Below are 18,744 nucleotides of genomic sequence, written 5' to 3'. Positions count from 1 at the left end.
GTGCTGCTTGGTGTACATGCAGAACACCTACCGGCACCTCACAGGGGGTGGATGGATTAATTTTTGGCTATTTTTTATTCAGGTGTGGCTCACGTGTTTGTGATTTCCCGGTAAATATTCTGTCAAGTATAAATTTGTACACGGATTTATTCTAGGGGAATAACCTACAAGGCTGTGTAGTTATTTTTTTTATTTTTTGTCTATGTCCAATGGAATGATGCCACATTCATCCTGTATAGACCTTGACAGCCCTTTTCCTCTACACTAAGCAAGTCCCAAAGTTTATTACACTCGATGTTCCACATTTGACATTTTATTTGAAATGCACAGTACAATATGCACTACATTCCAGTTTTACCCTTTCATTCTATTTTCATAACACATTAATGGGTTGAGGGTAATTGCAAAGTTTTCATTGACCAGAAGAGAGTTTTTATCCTTCACATCCCAACAGCTCCATTGTTATTTATATGAATCTCACAAATATATTGACAGTTTTCAATTTTTAAATGCTCTTGTTCTTATAGCAAAATGTGTTATGGTGCCAAAATCTCATAAAAATGAGATACAAGCACAAGCTGAATTTTGATGCAGCATTGACAAGAAGATATTTCGTGGGATCCAGTACTACTACTCTTCAAAAATTACTAATAATTCTTAGATGAACACTGAAAAAAATGTGATGAAATTGGTGAAAAAACAGAATACAATTTTATAAATGGTGAAATCACCAAAAGATGTCACTGCAAGACCTTTCAGCAACTAAAGCACCAAAAAAAAAAAAAAAAATTAGCGCTATCTTTCAGTTTTAAGAAACAAATCTCCTTTTGGCTCAATTTGCAAGAATGGCTTTCAACTGTTTCCTTCCCACTGTCCTCCCAAGCCTAGCCCTTGCTGAACAGTAATAAACCAGCCAAGCCACCATGAAATAAACCTCCATCACGCGCTGAAAACCCAATGAGTAATATCCCCCCAGAACCCACCACAACACCAACCTACCTAGAGACCCGCAAATTATAGCTTCCAAAATCCTTATTTTACAAGCAGGGTGTTCCAACCTCAAAAACATACTGTCCGTGTCTTCCTCAATCTCTATAATATTTGTCGTCCCATCTACAAACACAACCCAAGAACCCACAGAAAATATAAATCCTACCATCAAATCCATTAAGAACCAGAACACTATGAACACTATGGTCTCCCGTTCAGGACCTTGAACCCATAGCGCCAGATTGATAAACGGATCATATATCGCCCTCAAGAAAACCACTACACAATATACATATTCTGAATTTTGTTCCAGCTTGAACAAAACTCTATGACCAGTGCCAGAACAGCCATCACTATCCATTTCATGTAAATAAGTGGCAAAATATTTCTTAGCCCACTCTTTACTACACCAACGAAAAGAATGTGAATGCAGGACCTGTGTTTCCCTATCAAATGATTAGCCACTTGAAGGAGAACAGCCATACGTAACCAAGAAAAGATAACTACAACTGTAACCAGCACCAATGAATAAACATAGCATGCATTGAAAAGAAAAGCTTTCAACAAATTAACATCATGCTGACTCAATTTGAATCCCCTTATCAAGAATCCCAAATCAATCACACTATCGAGATCGTCCAAACTTCTTTCCGTGGTTTTATTTATTTTCTCTTCCTCTATAGATGTCTTGTAAATGATGAATTGCAGGCCCCGGAAGCTGGAATTCCGGGATAGACGAACGGATGTTTCAGAGTATTGTATGAGATATGGGTCGTTTGCAAAGAAATCATTGTACATGGTGTCGACGTGGTGGTGTTGGCTGGTGCGGAAGCGGATGCGGGACAGGAGGGGTTTGATCGAAGGGGCGTTTTCGGTCATTATTGCGTCATAATCTTCCTCGATTCTTAGGCGGAAGTGGAAGAGGAGGAAGGAGAGTATCAGGAAGGTTAAGAGGTGAGAGTAAAATATGGTGGTGGTACGTCTGAGTATATGAGCGGTAGTGCGGTAGTCGATGGGGGGAGGAAGCTCACGGCGGGTCATGGTGGTTTTGTTGTTGAAGAATTGAATTTGGCGGGGTTAATGCTTTCAGTTAGGATTCTTGAAAATGGAAACGTGACTTCGGCGTATATTTAAAAGATAGAAATTTACGGAAGCGTCCCTCACATTTCAGAATTCTTTTAAGTTTAGCCCTTAAAATTTTCAAATACTTGCAACTAATGCGTATTTATTGACATATAAATAGATCTAGCTCAAATAAAATGCTATATAACAATAACATAACTAGTCAGAACAGTTCGAACTTAGTCCAAGAATCGATCAAAGTAAAAGAACCAAAAGATTAAAAGTTGACAAAAATAGATGTGTCCGTCGAATCACCAACTAATTTTATCTATTCTTCAAAGTTTATTTTTCTAGAAACGAAGAATTTTATTTGCTTATTTATTAATTTTATTACAACCACTTGAACTAAGTTTGACTAATTGACCATCATGCATTAATCTTTTTGGATCAACGCTTAAGTTTGTTTTCCAGGCGTTCCCCAATATGATAATAAAATGCAATTATGTAAATGACAGGAGACAATTATGTAATGCTTTAAAGGTTGTATATAAGATAAACAAATTTCTTAGGTATAAAAAAAATAAAAATAAAAAATCTTAATTTACCCTATACAAAACTTGTAATTGTCAAAATTGGGTTAATTTCATTTCTGGTCACTCCAATTTCACTGAAATTTCAGTTGAGTTTTAAACTTGTATTTGATCATCAAACTACATTCAATATTAAGCACAATCCTAGCACTCATTGCTAAACTTAATATGTTAAATCAACATGAAGAAATATAATGCTTGTTTGGTAGACATTTTGTTAATTTTATTTTTTTTAACCGTTGGAGAAAAAATGGATCCTATCTGTAAGAGAAAAATTCAAAAATGACGATTAAAACAGTAAAATAACGATAAAAAAATTAATGTTAATTGAATTAAAATCTTTACTAACTGCTCATAACTTGTCTAAAAGTAAAATTTGAAAATAGACCTTTGCAAGAACATAATTTGGTAGCACGTTCTTTAAAATTTGCGTTCACAACTGGAATAGTTAGTACAGTTACCAAGAAAATTTTATTTCCAGACAAAAACAAAAATTCTAAAGTATGGGAAGAATAAAGCTCAGATGTGAGAGTTACTAATAGGTTTCAAGAGCATATATTTCAGGAATTTTAAGCACTTAGATGGTTTAGTTGTCCCAAAACTAGGTACTTCAATGTAGATACACTGATATAAAAAAATTACTAGTTCCTCAAAAAGAAATTTTGCACCAAAGTCTATTAATTCAACAAACTGAACACCGTACAACTGTAAATGTTGTGCCCTAAGCCAATTTGATTTCGAAAGTAAATACTTATAATATTATTGATGCATTATTATTTATTATGGCAGATCTATTATTAATTGAATTATTATTATGATAAATTTAAGTAATAGAATTTGTAGATCTAAGTCCTGACAACTTGTCGATCACCAGGATTTGTGATTGTAAGATACTAGTTATATTTGACTCAATCTTAAATTATTCGTGATCTTGAGTAATAGCGGGATACACATTTTTTTTATGACGAAAGAACCCGCAACCGCTACATATGTTGTTATTATGGATGGATGAGCACATCTGATTATTTATATATTTTTTCTAGTTCTCCCTTTCGTATGTGATCCATTAGGTTCATGATCAAGATTCTCAAGGGAGTTTGAAGAATTTGGTAGAGACATGATTATGATCACGATTTCTATCTAAACACGAATACTATCCTTTAAGAGAGTTGAAAATTATTTTCATTGTACATTTATAAGTGATAAGTGTATTGTACANACAAGGGCTACACATGGGTATCTCTCTCACCTCTCAAATCACAACCATATCAGAAAAGCATTTAAGGATGAGGGGTCAATTCAATATAAGTTGGAAAGAAGAACAAAACTAGGACATAGATTGAAAAAACAATAATTTGAAAAATCAAAGCTCAGGGTTGAGGATAAAAAACAAGAATTAGATCGTGACATCTTTTTCTTGTATTTATAAATTTCGGGTGATACTTTTCCATTTCTCTTGTTGTTTTATCTTTGAAAACATATTAAGCTAGATTTATTTGTGTTTGATAAAGATGAACCTTTTATTTATTTATTTTTAATTCAAAAAACAAGTAGTTTAGTACTTTTTGTGTGTTTCTTGATTAATTATGCATGTTCGTTGCATTATTTAACTGGTTGGTCACCAATTAGGTAATTAATTGCTTATTGTACTATTGAGAAACTCATAATTAAGTATACAACTACATGATTAACATACAATAGATGTTAAGGATAACATTAGGGATGGCGGCTCGACCCTTTAACCCATGAGCTCGGCTCGGGCTCGGGCTCTGGCTCATGGCGAGCTAAGCTTGTGGCTCGTGAAAGACGAGCCGAGCTCGAGCTCGAGCTCGGCTCGTTGCTTGAGCCCCCTGCTCGGCTCAGGCTCATCAAGCCTGGTTTTGACGAGCCAAGCGGTCGAGTGGCTTGTTTGACATCCTTAGATAACATATATCAAACATACATTCACCTCGATAATCGTGTTATTAAATGCGTTATCACCTAGATCATCATGTAATCAAATGCGTTCTACTTATTAGAATTGAAGCTAGAAATAGAACCAGGTCGTGTCTAGAATAAAATTATCTTATCTTAGAAAAGAAAGTTGAATATGATAGAATTATCGATTGTGTAAAAAATGTGTGAATGAAACTAAATTACAAGTTGAGAATTAGAAATAGAATAATAAGAGGTGGATTCGGAATTCCAACACATATATCCCATATTTGGTTTATAATCACAATAGGTAATTAGTAGATAACTTAAAATAATAAACAATCACCCTTTTTGTTAGTTTACATTCAAGTTCGATAACGGATCGATACAATTCGATTTAAAGTTTATTCATCGTGAGACAATATTCTCAACTCATTACAATAAGTAAATTTCCAACAGCAACAACAAACTACACTTCATTCCCAATAAATTTGGTACTGGACTACATGCATGCTTCTTTTCCATTCTACTGAACACAAGGCGAAAATACTAAAACTTCCTACAACAATCGGATTAGGCCATTATGATAAAGAGACGGGGTCCAAAAATTGTTTAGCCAACTCGTGGCTCCTAAGACAGAAGAATTAAGTACGTCCATAGTAGTTTGTTTAGATGTAAGGCAACATGTTAATGCGATCTTGTGAAGTAGCAAGAAGATAAATCAAATTGCTAATCCACTACACACACTATAGTTCAGCATAACATAAAGTGACAACGGAAGTATATCTAATTACCTATCGAGAAAGTACGTAAAACAACACTAGAGGAAATCATCGTCAACCTTATACTATGATTGTCGAGAACATTTTTTCTTTTTCAGTTTGTTTAGATGTAAGGCAACATGTTAATGCGATCTTGTGAAGTAGCAAGAAGATAAATCAAATTGCTAATCCACTACACACGCTATAGTTCAGCATAACATAAAGTGACAACGGAAGTATATCTAATTACCTATCGAGAAAGTACGTAAAACAACACTAGAGGAAATCATTGTCAACCTTATACTATGATTGTCGAGAACATTTTTTCTTTTTCTTTTTTTTTTTGCAGGCATAGCAAGAAGGTTGCAACACTTTATACACCAGATGAAATTCCAGAAACAGAATACTACATTCCTACCAAGTATACACAATCGCTTAAATGGTGATATCACCAAACAATGACACTGTAGATTTGACGCAAGGCGTTGAGCAAAAAAAGCTCTAAAATTGTTACCGCTATCTCTTAGGATTGCAAAAGAGTCAGATATCAGTATCCTTGGCTCAAGAATTCAAGGCCCGAAATAGAACTTTCCATCAATGTACATAGAGCTCTCCAAGAAGGGCTTGCATCTGTCCCCTCCCAAGCAAATTCCTTGCTGACAAGTAATAAAGCACCCAAGCCACCAAGAAAAAAACCTCCATCACGCACTGAAAAGCCAAAGAACAAGAATTCCCGAAAAATGTCCATACTATCCCCCTCCCGAAAGACCCGCAGATTATCGCTTCCAAAACCCTTATCTCAAGGGCAGGGGTACGGAAAGCTGCCAATAAATGCCAAGTTTCTTGCGAAATTTCTATAATACTGATTGGCCACTCTACTACGGCAACCCAAGTAGCCACGGAAAATATACAACCCACAATCAAATCGGTGCAGAACCATTTCACTGTAAAATCTGCAATCTCCCATTGAGGACCTTGAACCCATGGCACCAGATTGATAAAGGGAATAAACATCACCCTCATGGCAACCACAAGAAACACGAAGAAACTAAACTGCAGAAGCCTTCTACACCCAAACGTTGCACCATTAAGAATAGAGTGATATACCGATCTCTGATTTCCAGACAGGTGATCTATCACCTGAAGAAAAACAATCCCATGTGCCCAAGTGTAGGCAAATGAACTTGTGAAAAATGCAAATGCATAAACCACACGTGAAACGATCCGCAAAGTGAACAACAAATTGACATCATCAAGGCCATTCACGAGACCCTTTCGCAATAACTCCAAATCGAACTCAATAAGTGGATCGTCCAAACTTCTTTCCACGGATTTATTTACTGTGTCATTATTTTTCGGAATTTCAGCCCTGAAAGAGAAGCCTCCTGGGAGGATGATTTGCGGGAACGAGTTGACATGTTCGAAGCTGGAATTAGTGGTATTGCCACCGGATTGATTCGACTGGGGATGGTCATGTGAGTCGCCGGAAAAGAAATTATCGTCAGTACGGACGGGGGAAAGCTGAGACTCTTGACGGATGCGGTGAGCACTGGGGTATTCCATGCGGGCGAGGAGGTCTTTGACGGAAGGTTCGTAGTCATGGGTTAGGCCGTCATACATTTCCTCTACAGTGCTGCGGATGAACCAGAGGATGAGGGAGAGGGCCAGGAATGTAGGGAGGTGACGGTAGAAGATGACGGCGGCACGACTGAGTATTTCAGTAGTAGTGCTGTGGTTGATGGATGGTAGCTGTGGTGGTGGTGGTGTAGGAGTCAGTTGGCGATGTGTGCGGTGTTTGCGGCGCCGGGGCATGGTGGTTTTGTTGTTCTTGAGAGAGAGTTGAAATTGGCGAGTTATTACTTACAGTTGGGATTCTTGAAAATGGCAATGTAACCGTAATGTAGTCTAACCAATATATACGAGTAAATTCACGCAAAACACACACAGTGGAAATTATAAATGACTCCCCCACATTTCGGAAATTTTTGTTTTAACCCCTGAAGTTTTCCAATTTGCACTAAAACCGTGACTGAAGATTATCGTTTAAAATTTAAAGCACAAACTCTTACATTTATTTATTATAATAATAATAATAAAAAGCTGTGTACAGAAAATGTTTCACAGATTTTTGTCTCACATGTCAAATCCCATGTTGTGATAAAAAAAAATGCCTAAAAAATCCTTCCACCCACCCCTCGCTGTGTCTATTCTGTGCAACTTCTGGAAGCACATCAAGGTTCATAAATTGGGAGATGTTAAATAAATACCATAAAATTAAAACCATGCTTTACAAAGATATATGGACAGATAATAATATAAACATTATAAAGATCGTGAAAAATATGCTCTACATGGATATCACCACAAAAAGTTTTATTTTATTTATTTCAATTTGGACATGTTTGTCAAAATTAAACACACGTATTAATTGACCTCTCGTAGACAAGACTGGAAAAATGTACGTCATATTTGAGGGGGGGCCAATTTTGATAATATTTTGAACATATTTTAATAAAATCAAAGAAAGTTGCAAATCTAAAAATAAAGTTTTAATTTTTATTTCATTCATATCATCGTGACTAGCCATGAAGCATCATTTAGGGAAAAACTTAAGCTTCAATCGTAATACCAAATAACATAATTATGCAAATGTGATTATTCGTGGGCCCCATCAAAATCCCTTGCAAGCAATGATTTAAGCGATACATGGAAATTAAAGAACACCTCATTTAAAATTGGGCTTCTCGGGGTAAGTGCAGCCGGACCTCTGGATAATGACATTTGATGCATAACAACCTGCTTTTACACAATCTTCAATGGGTTTCTCTTGAACCAACTGAGACAGAAATCCTCCAACGAAAGCATCCCCTAAAACAAATGTAAATGCAAAGTAATCAAATTGACGAACATTCATCAGGTGCATCTAATCTTTAAAGTTTGTTTGAGTTGGACAGAAACGGGCATTGAGCCGATATTCTTGGACTTGTTGACATCAGAGTATTGGAAATGTAGTACAAATGGCTACCCAGTCTTGATGACGTTAAGGATCACAGCATTTCAATAAGACAGTCATTTGACAGTTAATTTAGCTGTGAACTGTTGCGGAATTAGTTAGGTTCTCTTGAAAGGAATCTTTTCTATTCTTGTTTCTTGTGCTGTTATAAATATAAGAGCATAGTAGGATCCAATTATTGAAAGGTGTGAAAACGAATGTATACAGAGAGCACAAGAAACAGAGCCTCGCACATTTGGTTAAGCTTTAAGAAATTAACTTCATGTTTTCAAAAATTTTGCATAACTTGCTTCTCTCTTATTTTATGTAATAAAGATTTTTCATTTTAAACGTAGATCTTATCTTTTTATCAAAATAATTAACTCAGTTATTTCCAGCTTTCACCGAAAAAATTTATTTACTTATAATTTAACTTTTCAAGCTCTGCCATTATGTTCTAAGGCTGAATTCAGATTGAGTGTGATGTAATCTGCAAGTTTATTCTTTCATTAAAGCTTCTTGAGGGAAATCTTCCATTGTAGGAGAAATTCTCCTGACCATGTAAATAATCTTTCACGTGTTTATGTGATTATTTCTCTGAAACAACTCATGCAATTCAATATTCCCTTCTTCATTAACTTCTAAAAACAGAGGGATACACTAAAAGAAAGAATATTGAATCACATACCTGCCCCATTTGTATCAACAAGTTTCTCTTTTGGCAATAAAATTACAGGGAACAACTTCACCTTCCCATCCTCCGCAACAACAACTGGATCAGCACCCTGAGTAATAACAGTAATTCTTTTGTGTGTTCCAGATGCCTTTGGCCACTGGGAGATTTTCAAAGCTATTTCCTCAACATTGTCAGTCTGGTCATTAACAGCAACCAATTGTTAAGCAGATTATAAAGGAACATGTAACTGTGTCAGTAGATCTCATGCAAAGTCACCAATACCTTCCAGCCATGAACTTTGGAGAAAGTTCGTGCTTCCGTTTCATTTCCAAAAACAAAGTCTGTATACCTAAACCCAAAGAACAAGCCCTTGATTAACATCTATAATTCACATTCAATAATTATTTGAAAGAAAAAGACATTGGCCTTACGGTAATGCTTTCTCTTGCACATCCTTGAAGAACTCACAGATAAATGGAGCAGAAAGGTTCATCATGAAAACCTGCAGACGTACGAATGTTCGGGAGGCAAAAGAGATTACATCACAAGAGGCTGTTCTGCCAAAACGGGGGGCAAATTTAATGCCTAATTTCTAACCTTGTTGTTTGCAGCTGCATGCTCAGCAACAAGCATGATGGACTCTGGGGAAACTGTGAGAAAAAATCCAGCAATGTAGAAGTACTTTGCCTTTTCAACTGTCAAAATATTGACAAGTTAAATTGATTTGCTAAAAGGGAAAACTGCAATTTACCTCTATGAAATTCCAACAGTGTGTTGTTTCACCCCCTTCTAGTTGGGAAATAACCTATAGATTTCTTGTGGTTTCCAAAAGTCTAAAGATCACCCTCTTCCCATTAAGTTTCTGAACAGTGTTAGTTTATTTTTTTAGGATAAAATGACCAAGGTATCCTCTGATTAGACCACAGTTCTCTTTTTCTATAATAAGGATAAATAATTTTTTCATGAAAGTATTAACAACAGAAAACCGACTATATGGAAGGGTTGAGGGAAAAATCAGCAAAAATACCACGACGGTCTATTAGACTACTTCCAAACTACAGGGGAGAAATTGACAATATCAAACCAAAGGGGAGGCGTGTCAATTGCAATTTTATACTCCATAAAGAGCATGACTGATGCCAACAGTAAATAAGCATACCCAATGACCAATTTTCCGGTTTCTTCAAATGATCAGATTTGTAGCAATTTGCTGCCGACAAATTGGCCACGAGAGATCTGCAAACACATATCACATAAAATGTCAGTCAAGTATGCTCAGAGTCATTTGTGTTTGAGGCCACATCAGAGAAGCTCAATTTTGCCTAAGTCAACACCCCCAACCCAACCTAGCCAGCGGTCTCAGCTTCTCTTGTTTGAAAAACTAGCAAGAGTTATTTATGCCATCAGCTCAAAGATCCAAGACCTTGGAACAAATATGAGGCAGTTTCCAACAGCATCGGCCTTTACACAAATTGACATCTACTTGTTTCACTAAAATAGTTACAAAAGCAAAAACATCCATTGATTTAAAAGTCACATAAAGTATTATACAAGACCCATATGTAAATGCTAGCAAGCTAGCGTAAACTGATTATGCATCAATTTAAATGGATGTCTATTTGCTTTAGGATACAAAATGCACACTAAGTCACTGGATAATGTAACCCATCAATCACTACAGCATGTATTTTCTGTTAAAGATAGCATTCTTCTATTCATTGTTAAAACTTTTCGTACAGCGGATATCCAAGAAGAGCTCCAAAAGATGTTGATCGTAAATGAAAAAATTGGTTACGGAGGAAGATGAAAATAGATTTGTATCCACGTACATGAGAAATATACAAGAAGAAGAATAATCTGACCGACCCCTTTAATCCAGTTCATACTATATACCACATTTTTTGTTGCAGTTAAGTAGGTCGTAAAAGTCTAATTTATAATCCCTGGAAATTGTGGGGCCAAGGGACATTAACAAGATAGCATCCTTCGACAGAGTAGATTTTGAGCAGCTACAGTTACACCCAACTAAGCAACAGATTCTGAATAATAACATTGTATCAAAACAACAATTCACATTAGCTAAAACTGAATATTCTTGAAGTTATTCTAAAGGTTTTTGCAACATGTATTCGCTAGGTTCCTTGGAGCTAAAGAAGATATTGTCGCCTAGAATGATTTGGCCCACCCATGTCATTGAGTCATTGAAGCTGGAATGACTCCTTAGTCGGTCCAACTTAGTATAAACATTGCTCAGACGAGTCTAGTTGAGGTATTTTTTTTATTCATTTTGGTTATATGTTTTTAATTTTCATTACATTTTCTCATCTTCTCTGCCTTTTATTTTAGTGGTCTTCACTCTTCATGTATAATCCAAAAACAAGGGAGGATTGCTGCAAAAGGGATAATAGCTTTTTAAAGAAAATGGGAAAACAGGAACTTGACCTGGCTTGATTTTGGTCTACCTACGTTACAGGGGAGTCCATGATCAAGCTGGGAAGACCCCCAGCTCAGGTTTTGAACTTTGTTCTAGTGATTTAAGCTTTCCTAGTTCGCATAGATTTTGGGGTCATTAAGGCTTGATTGTTCAAGAAAAAGTAAACAATTAAAGAACCATATTATAGTTCCAAAAAATTCTGGTTTGCTAAGTTTTCAGTCGAAAGAACTAAATATGAAGTGTACCATCAATCATTTTTATTATCTTGACAGTAAAAGCATGTTCCCTTGCTATGGGTGAAACGTCTGGGTATAAATTCTACAGAAAAATGAAACATACCATTTTTAATGCATAAGAAGCTGTGGAATATTATTGTTTCTTCGTTGTTTTATAACTATTCGTATGATATTGACAACACCGTGATTTAAATTTTCTAAAAATCCAAAAATTACAAAAATCAAATTTTCAGTGCACTGGAAGATATGGGTTAATAGAAACTAAAAGACAAGTTTACATAATTACATGGCAGACAGAAAAGAAAATCTTAAGCAAAAGCCAGGCACTGACCTTTCGCCACCCACCACACATACAGCGCAAGTACCAGTGGGAGACTCATCTTCGTAGTAATGAACCTAATGTTGCCATGTGCAAGAGAAAAATATATATATATTTATTATTCCGCTATTATAGAAACTGTTATCGTTTGAGGCTTTTACGTGTTATAGATCTAGAAGAAAGAAAAATTAAGGAATGAAAGATAACATAATGATGGTGTCGTGACATGTGATAATGACAACAACAATGGCTTTTAAGTGAATACACTGTGTGTATAATGTGGTCAAATTCAAGATAATGTTTATTGAAGTTGACAGATGAAAATCACGGTGGTAATGTTGATGGTGGTTATATCAACAACAGAAAAGCTAAAAAGTGCAATCAAATAACTAACATTAACACCAGCTTGTTTGGCATTTTTCTTCATTTCCTCGCCATATTTGTCCTTTCCAATTGAGCCTATGTAACTGGTTGCACCAGGAATTTGAAGCATCCACTGCAAATGGAAAAACGAATTTCATTCTTTTATGCAAGCATTTAAGTATAGAATTGATAAGAGTTTCAGAGCCAGAAAGAAACGGCAGATATACCTGAGCAACTCTGATTGAATTCTGTGTAGCACCTGCATTACCAAATTATAGAAATCATCAACAATGCTCACTCGTATATTAACAGAGAAGGTTATATAAACCATTTTCAAGAATTAAATTTCATACCGCCAGCAATGTACTCCACACGGTATTTAGATGACATTTCATCATACCTGAGACATGCACAGAGTTCTTTCAGTGGTAATGAAGTAACCAATCTTTTTCATGAAAACATGATCCTCATTTTTTTTTGGGACGAATCTTGAACATTTTTTTCTTAGTAACAAAATTATATAATTATTTTCCCAGTAATTTTTTGGACTCATTATTTTCTAGTCAAATATGAAGAAACCTAGCTTTTGCAACTTCAGATCAACAAAGAGAAAGACAGCATTAAAACAGCCTACCAACCAGGTAAAATCCCTCTACGGAGATAAAAAGACGCATACTTTATCATGACAATAGGAACAACATTATAGGTTCAAATTGCAAGGTAAAATCTTACAGTCGTAGAAACCAACTTTTGAAACTTTTAGTTCTCCAAGAACAGAACAATCAAAACAACCTACCTGCTAGCTAAAATCTCCTTTATGGAAACAAAAGACCATTGCTTAGTAGGACAAGAAATGAATCATAATATGGGTTAGATTGCAAAGTAAACATCTGATGGAGGTGCGGTCTTCCTGCTAGACCAAACACCTCATCTAGGTGACGAGAACAATGCACTGCAAATATTCTGGTTAATCTTATTTACTTTTCATGTTTCAGGTATCAATAATTCCCTGAAGATTATCTTTTCCTATGAAAAATCTATTCAGCCTAGGGAAAACTACAAATAATACTTTTAATGCCCGAATTTGGAGAGAGTATATTGAAGTAAGCCAACTTCCTAAGTTAGATAATTTGCAATCCAGTATGCATGGCCACTGTTACAATTAAATCAAAGCATCATATACCATTACAAGAACATTCTTAAATGGTTCACAGAATCTGTGCCTGAGGAATTTTTTTGACAAAGTTAAGTTTGGCAGCACATTCTGGCAATCAAAATGCTAGATGGTGCTGTCCAGTGCCCGTGATGACTTCATATTATGAACCCACAAATTATTCGTTACTGCAAATCAAGCCACACATGGCTAAGTTTTCTGTTTCCTATCTTTTTAATCTCTTCTTTACTTTACTACAAGGGCATTTCCATGAAGAGCTTTTCCAGTGACCAATATATAATCTACAAAAAATGCATTACAGAAGGAATTGCAATAATTTCATGAATTTATTTCTTCTCTGGTGTTAATTTGCTCGTTTAGCAGCTGGTTAGTAGCAGAATACGCATCAAACTCCTAGATTTGACTTGGAAACAGTAAAAAAGTTACTACATTTCAAGTTAATTAATATTAGTATAACTGCTACGAATAGCAAAATTTTTCTAGTTTACAATTCAGAGTGGCAAATTTCAAGACTCTGCATAAGAAAATTCACAGGTATTATGAAGTAAATAAACACCAACAATGACGAAAGTATTGCAGCAGAACGGTGGAAGATCCTTAGGAAGAAATCCAATCACTAACCTAATTAGTAAATAAAGTTTCCATAACTGCAAACTATCAAGAAATCACTTACATAGGCACGTGTTTTTCCTCTGCAAGAATTGCATCGTTCAATTTAATACCATACCTGTCATACAAAAACAAAAGCCACAGTTGAACTCCCTCGATTCGCACAATATTACCATTAGAGAACAAAATAACTATATCGAACACGTTGAATCGCAAAAACCAAATCTGAGATCTATAATATAAACAAAAAAACACAAGCCACTTAAAAACCAATAATGAAGCCCACACGCAAACTAAACATTCACAACGACTCAGATCTGTGAAATCAGATGACACCAAATAAAAGCAACAAGTGGAAGCACCAGATCTCAGCTGCAAAAACGTATATGTTTAGAAAAATATACAACTACGTGGATACAGAGAATTTGAGGAAGAATGAGAAAGTACTTGGCTAAAAATTCTTCATCCACAACCGCTGAAATATCCAAAAGTGGATTTCCCATTCCCATTAGAATTCCCTCGTACGACATTCTGCTTAGTTTTTCCTGCAGATTCGAATCGAAATGTGAGTGATTGTGAAGAGAGAGTAGCGAGTGAGGCTGCGAATGAAATGGTGTGTAATTTGTCTATATATAGGTCTAATGTTAGGAGAAGTAGGTGGGTAGAGTTGGTTGGAGGTTGAGATTATTTTCGGACATAATTTCTAGTTTTCTCTACTTTCGTTCGCAGTGAATGTTTGTACCAAAGGACTAATATCCAAAAACTCAGCAAGGTACAATAAAATGTTTAAATGGAGCTATCTTAAATTTAATCGTACGGTGAACATCAGCGGAGTCTACAGTTTTGGGGTGCGGCCGATTATCAAGATTGTGTGTAGGTGTGTCACAATCATTTACCAACCGTATAACAAATTAACATAAAAATAAAAAAAAAAAGAAGGAAAGTTGTCCCTTTTCTTTCTTGGTACATGTGACATAGTTATTAAACTCGACCCAAACATCGATCCGATCGAGATATCGGGTTAGTGGTTGAATCGGTGGGTCATTACTTAAAAATTCTAATATATATATAACAATAATCTATTGAGCTCTAGTGATTAGGTATTGCCCATCCCAGCTTGAGATCCAAATTCAAGTCTTAAGTCTTTTAAAAGCCAAATATTTAAGAAATAACTTTTGAAATTCGGTCAGCAATCAACAGCCCGATTTGAAATAAAATTCGGCTCGATTTGGTAAGAAAACAGCAGGTTAAATCAGTTAACCAACGGGTTAACTCGGTCATTTGCATTTGTGTAAAACTATGGAGATCAAATAGAGTCATAAAAACAATCTTAAATACAAACAGGGAGACTTGATATTACACAAAGGATATATTACGAGAGACTTTTAACTTGATTACCACAAACACACGAGAACTATATGTTGGGAAAATGAGTGAATTGGCTCACTTTGGCAAAATTTTCGGTGGGGCCCGTTGGTCCAATTTGGAATATCAAAGTTGATCCTTGTTTTCCTTCGTAAAAGCATCGAAACCATATATTTATTTGCCAAAATTGACGAATGGATGAATAAGAAATTGGAGCTCAAAGATGACCATTGGAAGATAGTTTATGTGGGAAAATGAGTCTAGTCCCACATAGGAAAATAAAGAAAGTATTAACCACTTTATATAGGATTGCACATTGGAATGGTGTAATCATGTGTAGTATAGAGACTCTCTCCACGTGCGCTCGCGGGAGGGGGGGTGCAAATCACGGACCGAAATTACCTTCGGACCTTGAACTTGTGTGCGGGGTACGACCTGCATACACGAATGTCGGACCGAACGGAGAAAAAAATTGGCATGTTTGGAGTGTCCACATTTTGCAATTTTTGCTTTCTTCAACTGACCTTTGAGTTTCTTGAAACTGCCAAAACTCTCAGAAACTGAAACAACTCCATTATTTATTGTTATGGAGTTAATAGGCAGATTTAAACTTCTATAAATTGCCATTTTCTAGCAGTTCCAGGACAGAAAAAACCACGAAAATAGGAGGAAAGCATTCTGCATATTTTCTTCCTGTCTGCATCTCGGTCTCTGTCCAGTATAATTTTATAGTGATATTGTTCGAACATAAACTCAATTCACCGGAGTAGTTTCTGGGTTCTCAGACTCTGCTGGTTTTGCTGTTATATCCTAGGAAACAGAAGCTCGGGCTAGACTTCAAGTACTTACAGTGAGGGAGCGAATCCGTTTTAAGGGAACTGTGTTTACGTAGGCCTCGGGTTAAAAGTTTATTTCCAAATTTGCTATGCTTTAATTATTTGCAGAATTATAAACCTTACAGATTTATTTTAGCATGCTTTCAGATTTTATTTAGCTTTCTGAAAGTTATATTGTTTTATGTTTTGCAAATTATATAATTTACTATTCTTATTCAAGTAGTTTAATTTGTTTCAATCAGATAATATTTTGTATATATGAACTAGGATATGAAATTGTGTCTGTGAAAATTCAAGTTCTGTGTTATTTAAATTATTTTATGAAAACAAACAGTTTGTCCCAAATCTGTGTTGTTTAAGTTATCATAAAGTGTGAAATTTCGGTTGTTACGTCACTGTCATATAGGGTGAGCTATATATGGTGAGCTAACTAGCATATACGGTAAACTGACAAATACGGTGAGTTGCACTGCCAAATACAGTGAGTTGCACTGTCAAATACGGTGAGTTGTACTATCATATACGGTAAACAATTGTCAAATACGGTAAGCATGAATCCGGTGTCTAAAACGCAAATACGGTATATGAGAACCCGATTCCACTTCATACACTACCGATTAAATTTTCCAACAAACTTAAAACATATTCGTAAAGGAAAAAATTGGTTTCTTATATTGTTAATTTTAGAAACTAATTTTTTTGTTTGATTTTCAGAAATGGTAAATAAATCGACCAACATGGATGTAACCCAAATTGTGCCTACTAGAAATCAGGCTATGGGCTCAACTGTAGCTCAAGAGCCAAGCTTTGTGGTGGCTCAAACTGTGGCTAGATTGTCAAGTCATGTTATGAGTCAAACTGTAGCTCCAACAACTGGCCAAACGGTTACTGTTCCGGTTAATCATGGAAAGAAACCAGAAAAATTCAATTGCTAGACCACCTTGAAGAGATGGCAGAAGAAACTGCTGTTTTACTTGACCACCTTGAATTTTGCGAGATTCTTGACTGAGACTGCTTTTGTACTCAATGAAGGAGAATGACATATTCAAGCAATCAATGCGCTTGATGCTTGGAAGCATTCGGACTTTTTATGTTGAAACTAAATTATGAATAGTTTAGCAGACATACTATACAATGTGTATAGTACTATGAAAACTGCTAAGGAACTGTGAGAGTTTTTGGACAGAAAATAAAAAACTAAAGATGCCGGGGCTAAAAAGTTTATAGTCGGCAGATTCCTAGACTATAAGATGGTGGACTCCAAAACAGTTATTAGTCAAGTGCAAGAACTCCAAGTGATTCTTCACGAAATTCATGCCGAATGAATGATTTTGAGTGAAACTTTTCAAGTGGTTGCAATTATTGAAAAATTGACCCCCTTCCCCCCCCTCCCCGCGCTTGAAAAGATTTCAAAAATTATTTGAAATACAAGCGAAAGGAAATGGACGTTGAAAAACTTATTGTTAGACTTCAAATTGAAGAAGACAACAAAAGTTCAGAAAAGAAGTGGTTAAATCCTAGTGTGGCTAAAGCTAATGTTGTGGAACATGGTCAAAGTAGTAAGAACTGCAAAAACAAGTCTAGACCATCCGGTGGCAAAAGGACCAAGTTAGGACCAAAAGGTGGAATTTCTAAGAAGAAATTTCAAGGAAAATGCTTCAATTGTGACAAAGTGGGCCACAAGTTTTCAGAGTGCAGATTGTCAAAGAAGAAGAAAGAAGCAAATGTGGTTGATTACATGGCACAAGATGTGTCGAAGCTGAATATCTCAGCCGTCATTTCTGAAGTGAATATGGTGGGTTCAAATCCTAAAGAGTGGTGGATTGACATTGGTGCTACGAGGCATGTGTGCTCTAATAAGGAGTTGTTTACTGCGTTCAAAGCAATTGAGAATGGGGAGAAGTTGTTTATGGAAAATTCAGCAACTTCTGAAATTAAAGGTCAAGAAAAGGGGGTTTTGAAGATGACCTCGGGAAAAGAGCTGACTCTCAACAATGTGCTATATGTGCCAGAAATTCGTAAGAATTTAGTGTCCGGGTCGCTTTTGAATAAGTATGGTTTTCACATTGTATTTGAGTCAGACAAAGTCATTCTATCAAAAAGTGGAATGTTTGTCGGAAAATGTTATGTTTCCGACGATATATTTAAGCTGAATGAAATGGTTGTGAAACCAAAAATGAATAAAGCAAATTCTTCTGCTTATTTGCTTGAATGTTCCAATTTGTGGTATCGTAGACTAGGACATGTTAACTATGATATTTTACAAAGACTAGTTAACTTGAATTGCATACCCAAGTTCCACGTTGATTCAAAACATAAGTGTGAAACTTGTATTGAGACAAAATTGACAAGGTCATCGTTTAAATCAGTTGAACGGAACACAGAACCACTTGATTTAATTCACAGTGACGTATGTGACTTAA

The 18,744-nt window shown here is 35.8% G+C and overlaps 2 protein-coding genes across 2 annotated transcripts; both read right to left on the bottom strand.

Moving 5' to 3' along the window:
* Positions 1–805: 805 nt before the first annotated feature.
* Positions 806–7,746, bottom strand: LOC111404365. The gene is made up of 3 exons (XM_023033182.1): positions 5,913–7,746; positions 1,481–1,708; positions 806–1,436 (listed from the first exon to the last, which is right to left on the bottom strand). The coding sequence occupies exons 1-3, from the start codon at positions 7,127–7,129 to the stop codon at positions 833–835; spliced, it is 2,049 nt and encodes a 682-aa protein (XP_022888950.1). The 5' UTR covers positions 7,130–7,746; the 3' UTR covers positions 806–832.
* A 113-nt stretch (positions 7,747–7,859) lies between these two features.
* LOC111403112 (adenosine kinase 2-like) lies at positions 7,860–14,747 on the bottom strand. The gene is made up of 12 exons (XM_023031496.1): positions 14,568–14,747; positions 14,185–14,238; positions 12,691–12,737; positions 12,565–12,596; positions 12,369–12,470; positions 11,987–12,051; positions 10,145–10,221; positions 9,583–9,680; positions 9,417–9,487; positions 9,268–9,334; positions 8,998–9,181; positions 7,860–8,185 (listed from the first exon to the last, which is right to left on the bottom strand). Exons 1-12 carry the CDS (start codon positions 14,648–14,650, stop codon positions 8,043–8,045), a joined length of 1,023 nt encoding a protein of 340 aa, XP_022887264.1. The 5' UTR covers positions 14,651–14,747; the 3' UTR covers positions 7,860–8,042.
* Between the last annotated feature and the right edge of the window lie 3,997 nt (positions 14,748–18,744).

The sequence above is a fragment of the Olea europaea genome, chromosome 11, assembly GCF_002742605.1.
Source record: "Olea europaea var. sylvestris chromosome 11, O_europaea_v1, whole genome shotgun sequence".
Classification (NCBI taxonomy): Eukaryota; Viridiplantae; Streptophyta; class Magnoliopsida; order Lamiales; family Oleaceae; genus Olea; species Olea europaea.
Note: the sequence above shows the minus strand (reverse complement) of the source record. Positions and strands in the feature narration are given on the sequence as shown.

Bases quoted from the DNA above. Each gene is read 5' to 3' on its own strand.
- LOC111404365 (XM_023033182.1), bottom strand. From the start codon at position 7,129: ATGCCCCGGCGCCGCAAACACCGCACACATCGCCAACTGACTCCTACA. The intron at 1,709-5,912 runs ATGGAAAGTTCT...CCGGAATTCCAG, and splicing joins GGAGAGCTCTATGTACATTG to CTTCCGGGGCCTGCAATTCA. The intron at 1,437-1,480 runs GTTACGTATGGC...ATCATTTGATAG, and splicing joins GTTGTAGTTATCTTTTCTTG to GGAAACACAGGTCCTGCATT.
- LOC111403112 (XM_023031496.1), bottom strand. From the start codon at position 14,650: ATGTCGTACGAGGGAATTCTAATGGGAATGGGAAATCCACTTTTGGAT. The intron at 10,222-11,986 runs GTCAGTGCCTGG...ATGTGTTTGCAG, and splicing joins TGTGTGGTGGGTGGCGAAAG to ATCTCTCGTGGCCAATTTGT. The intron at 9,681-10,144 runs GTATGCTTATTT...ATATTTTGACAG, and splicing joins ACCGGAAAATTGGTCATTGG to TTGAAAAGGCAAAGTACTTC.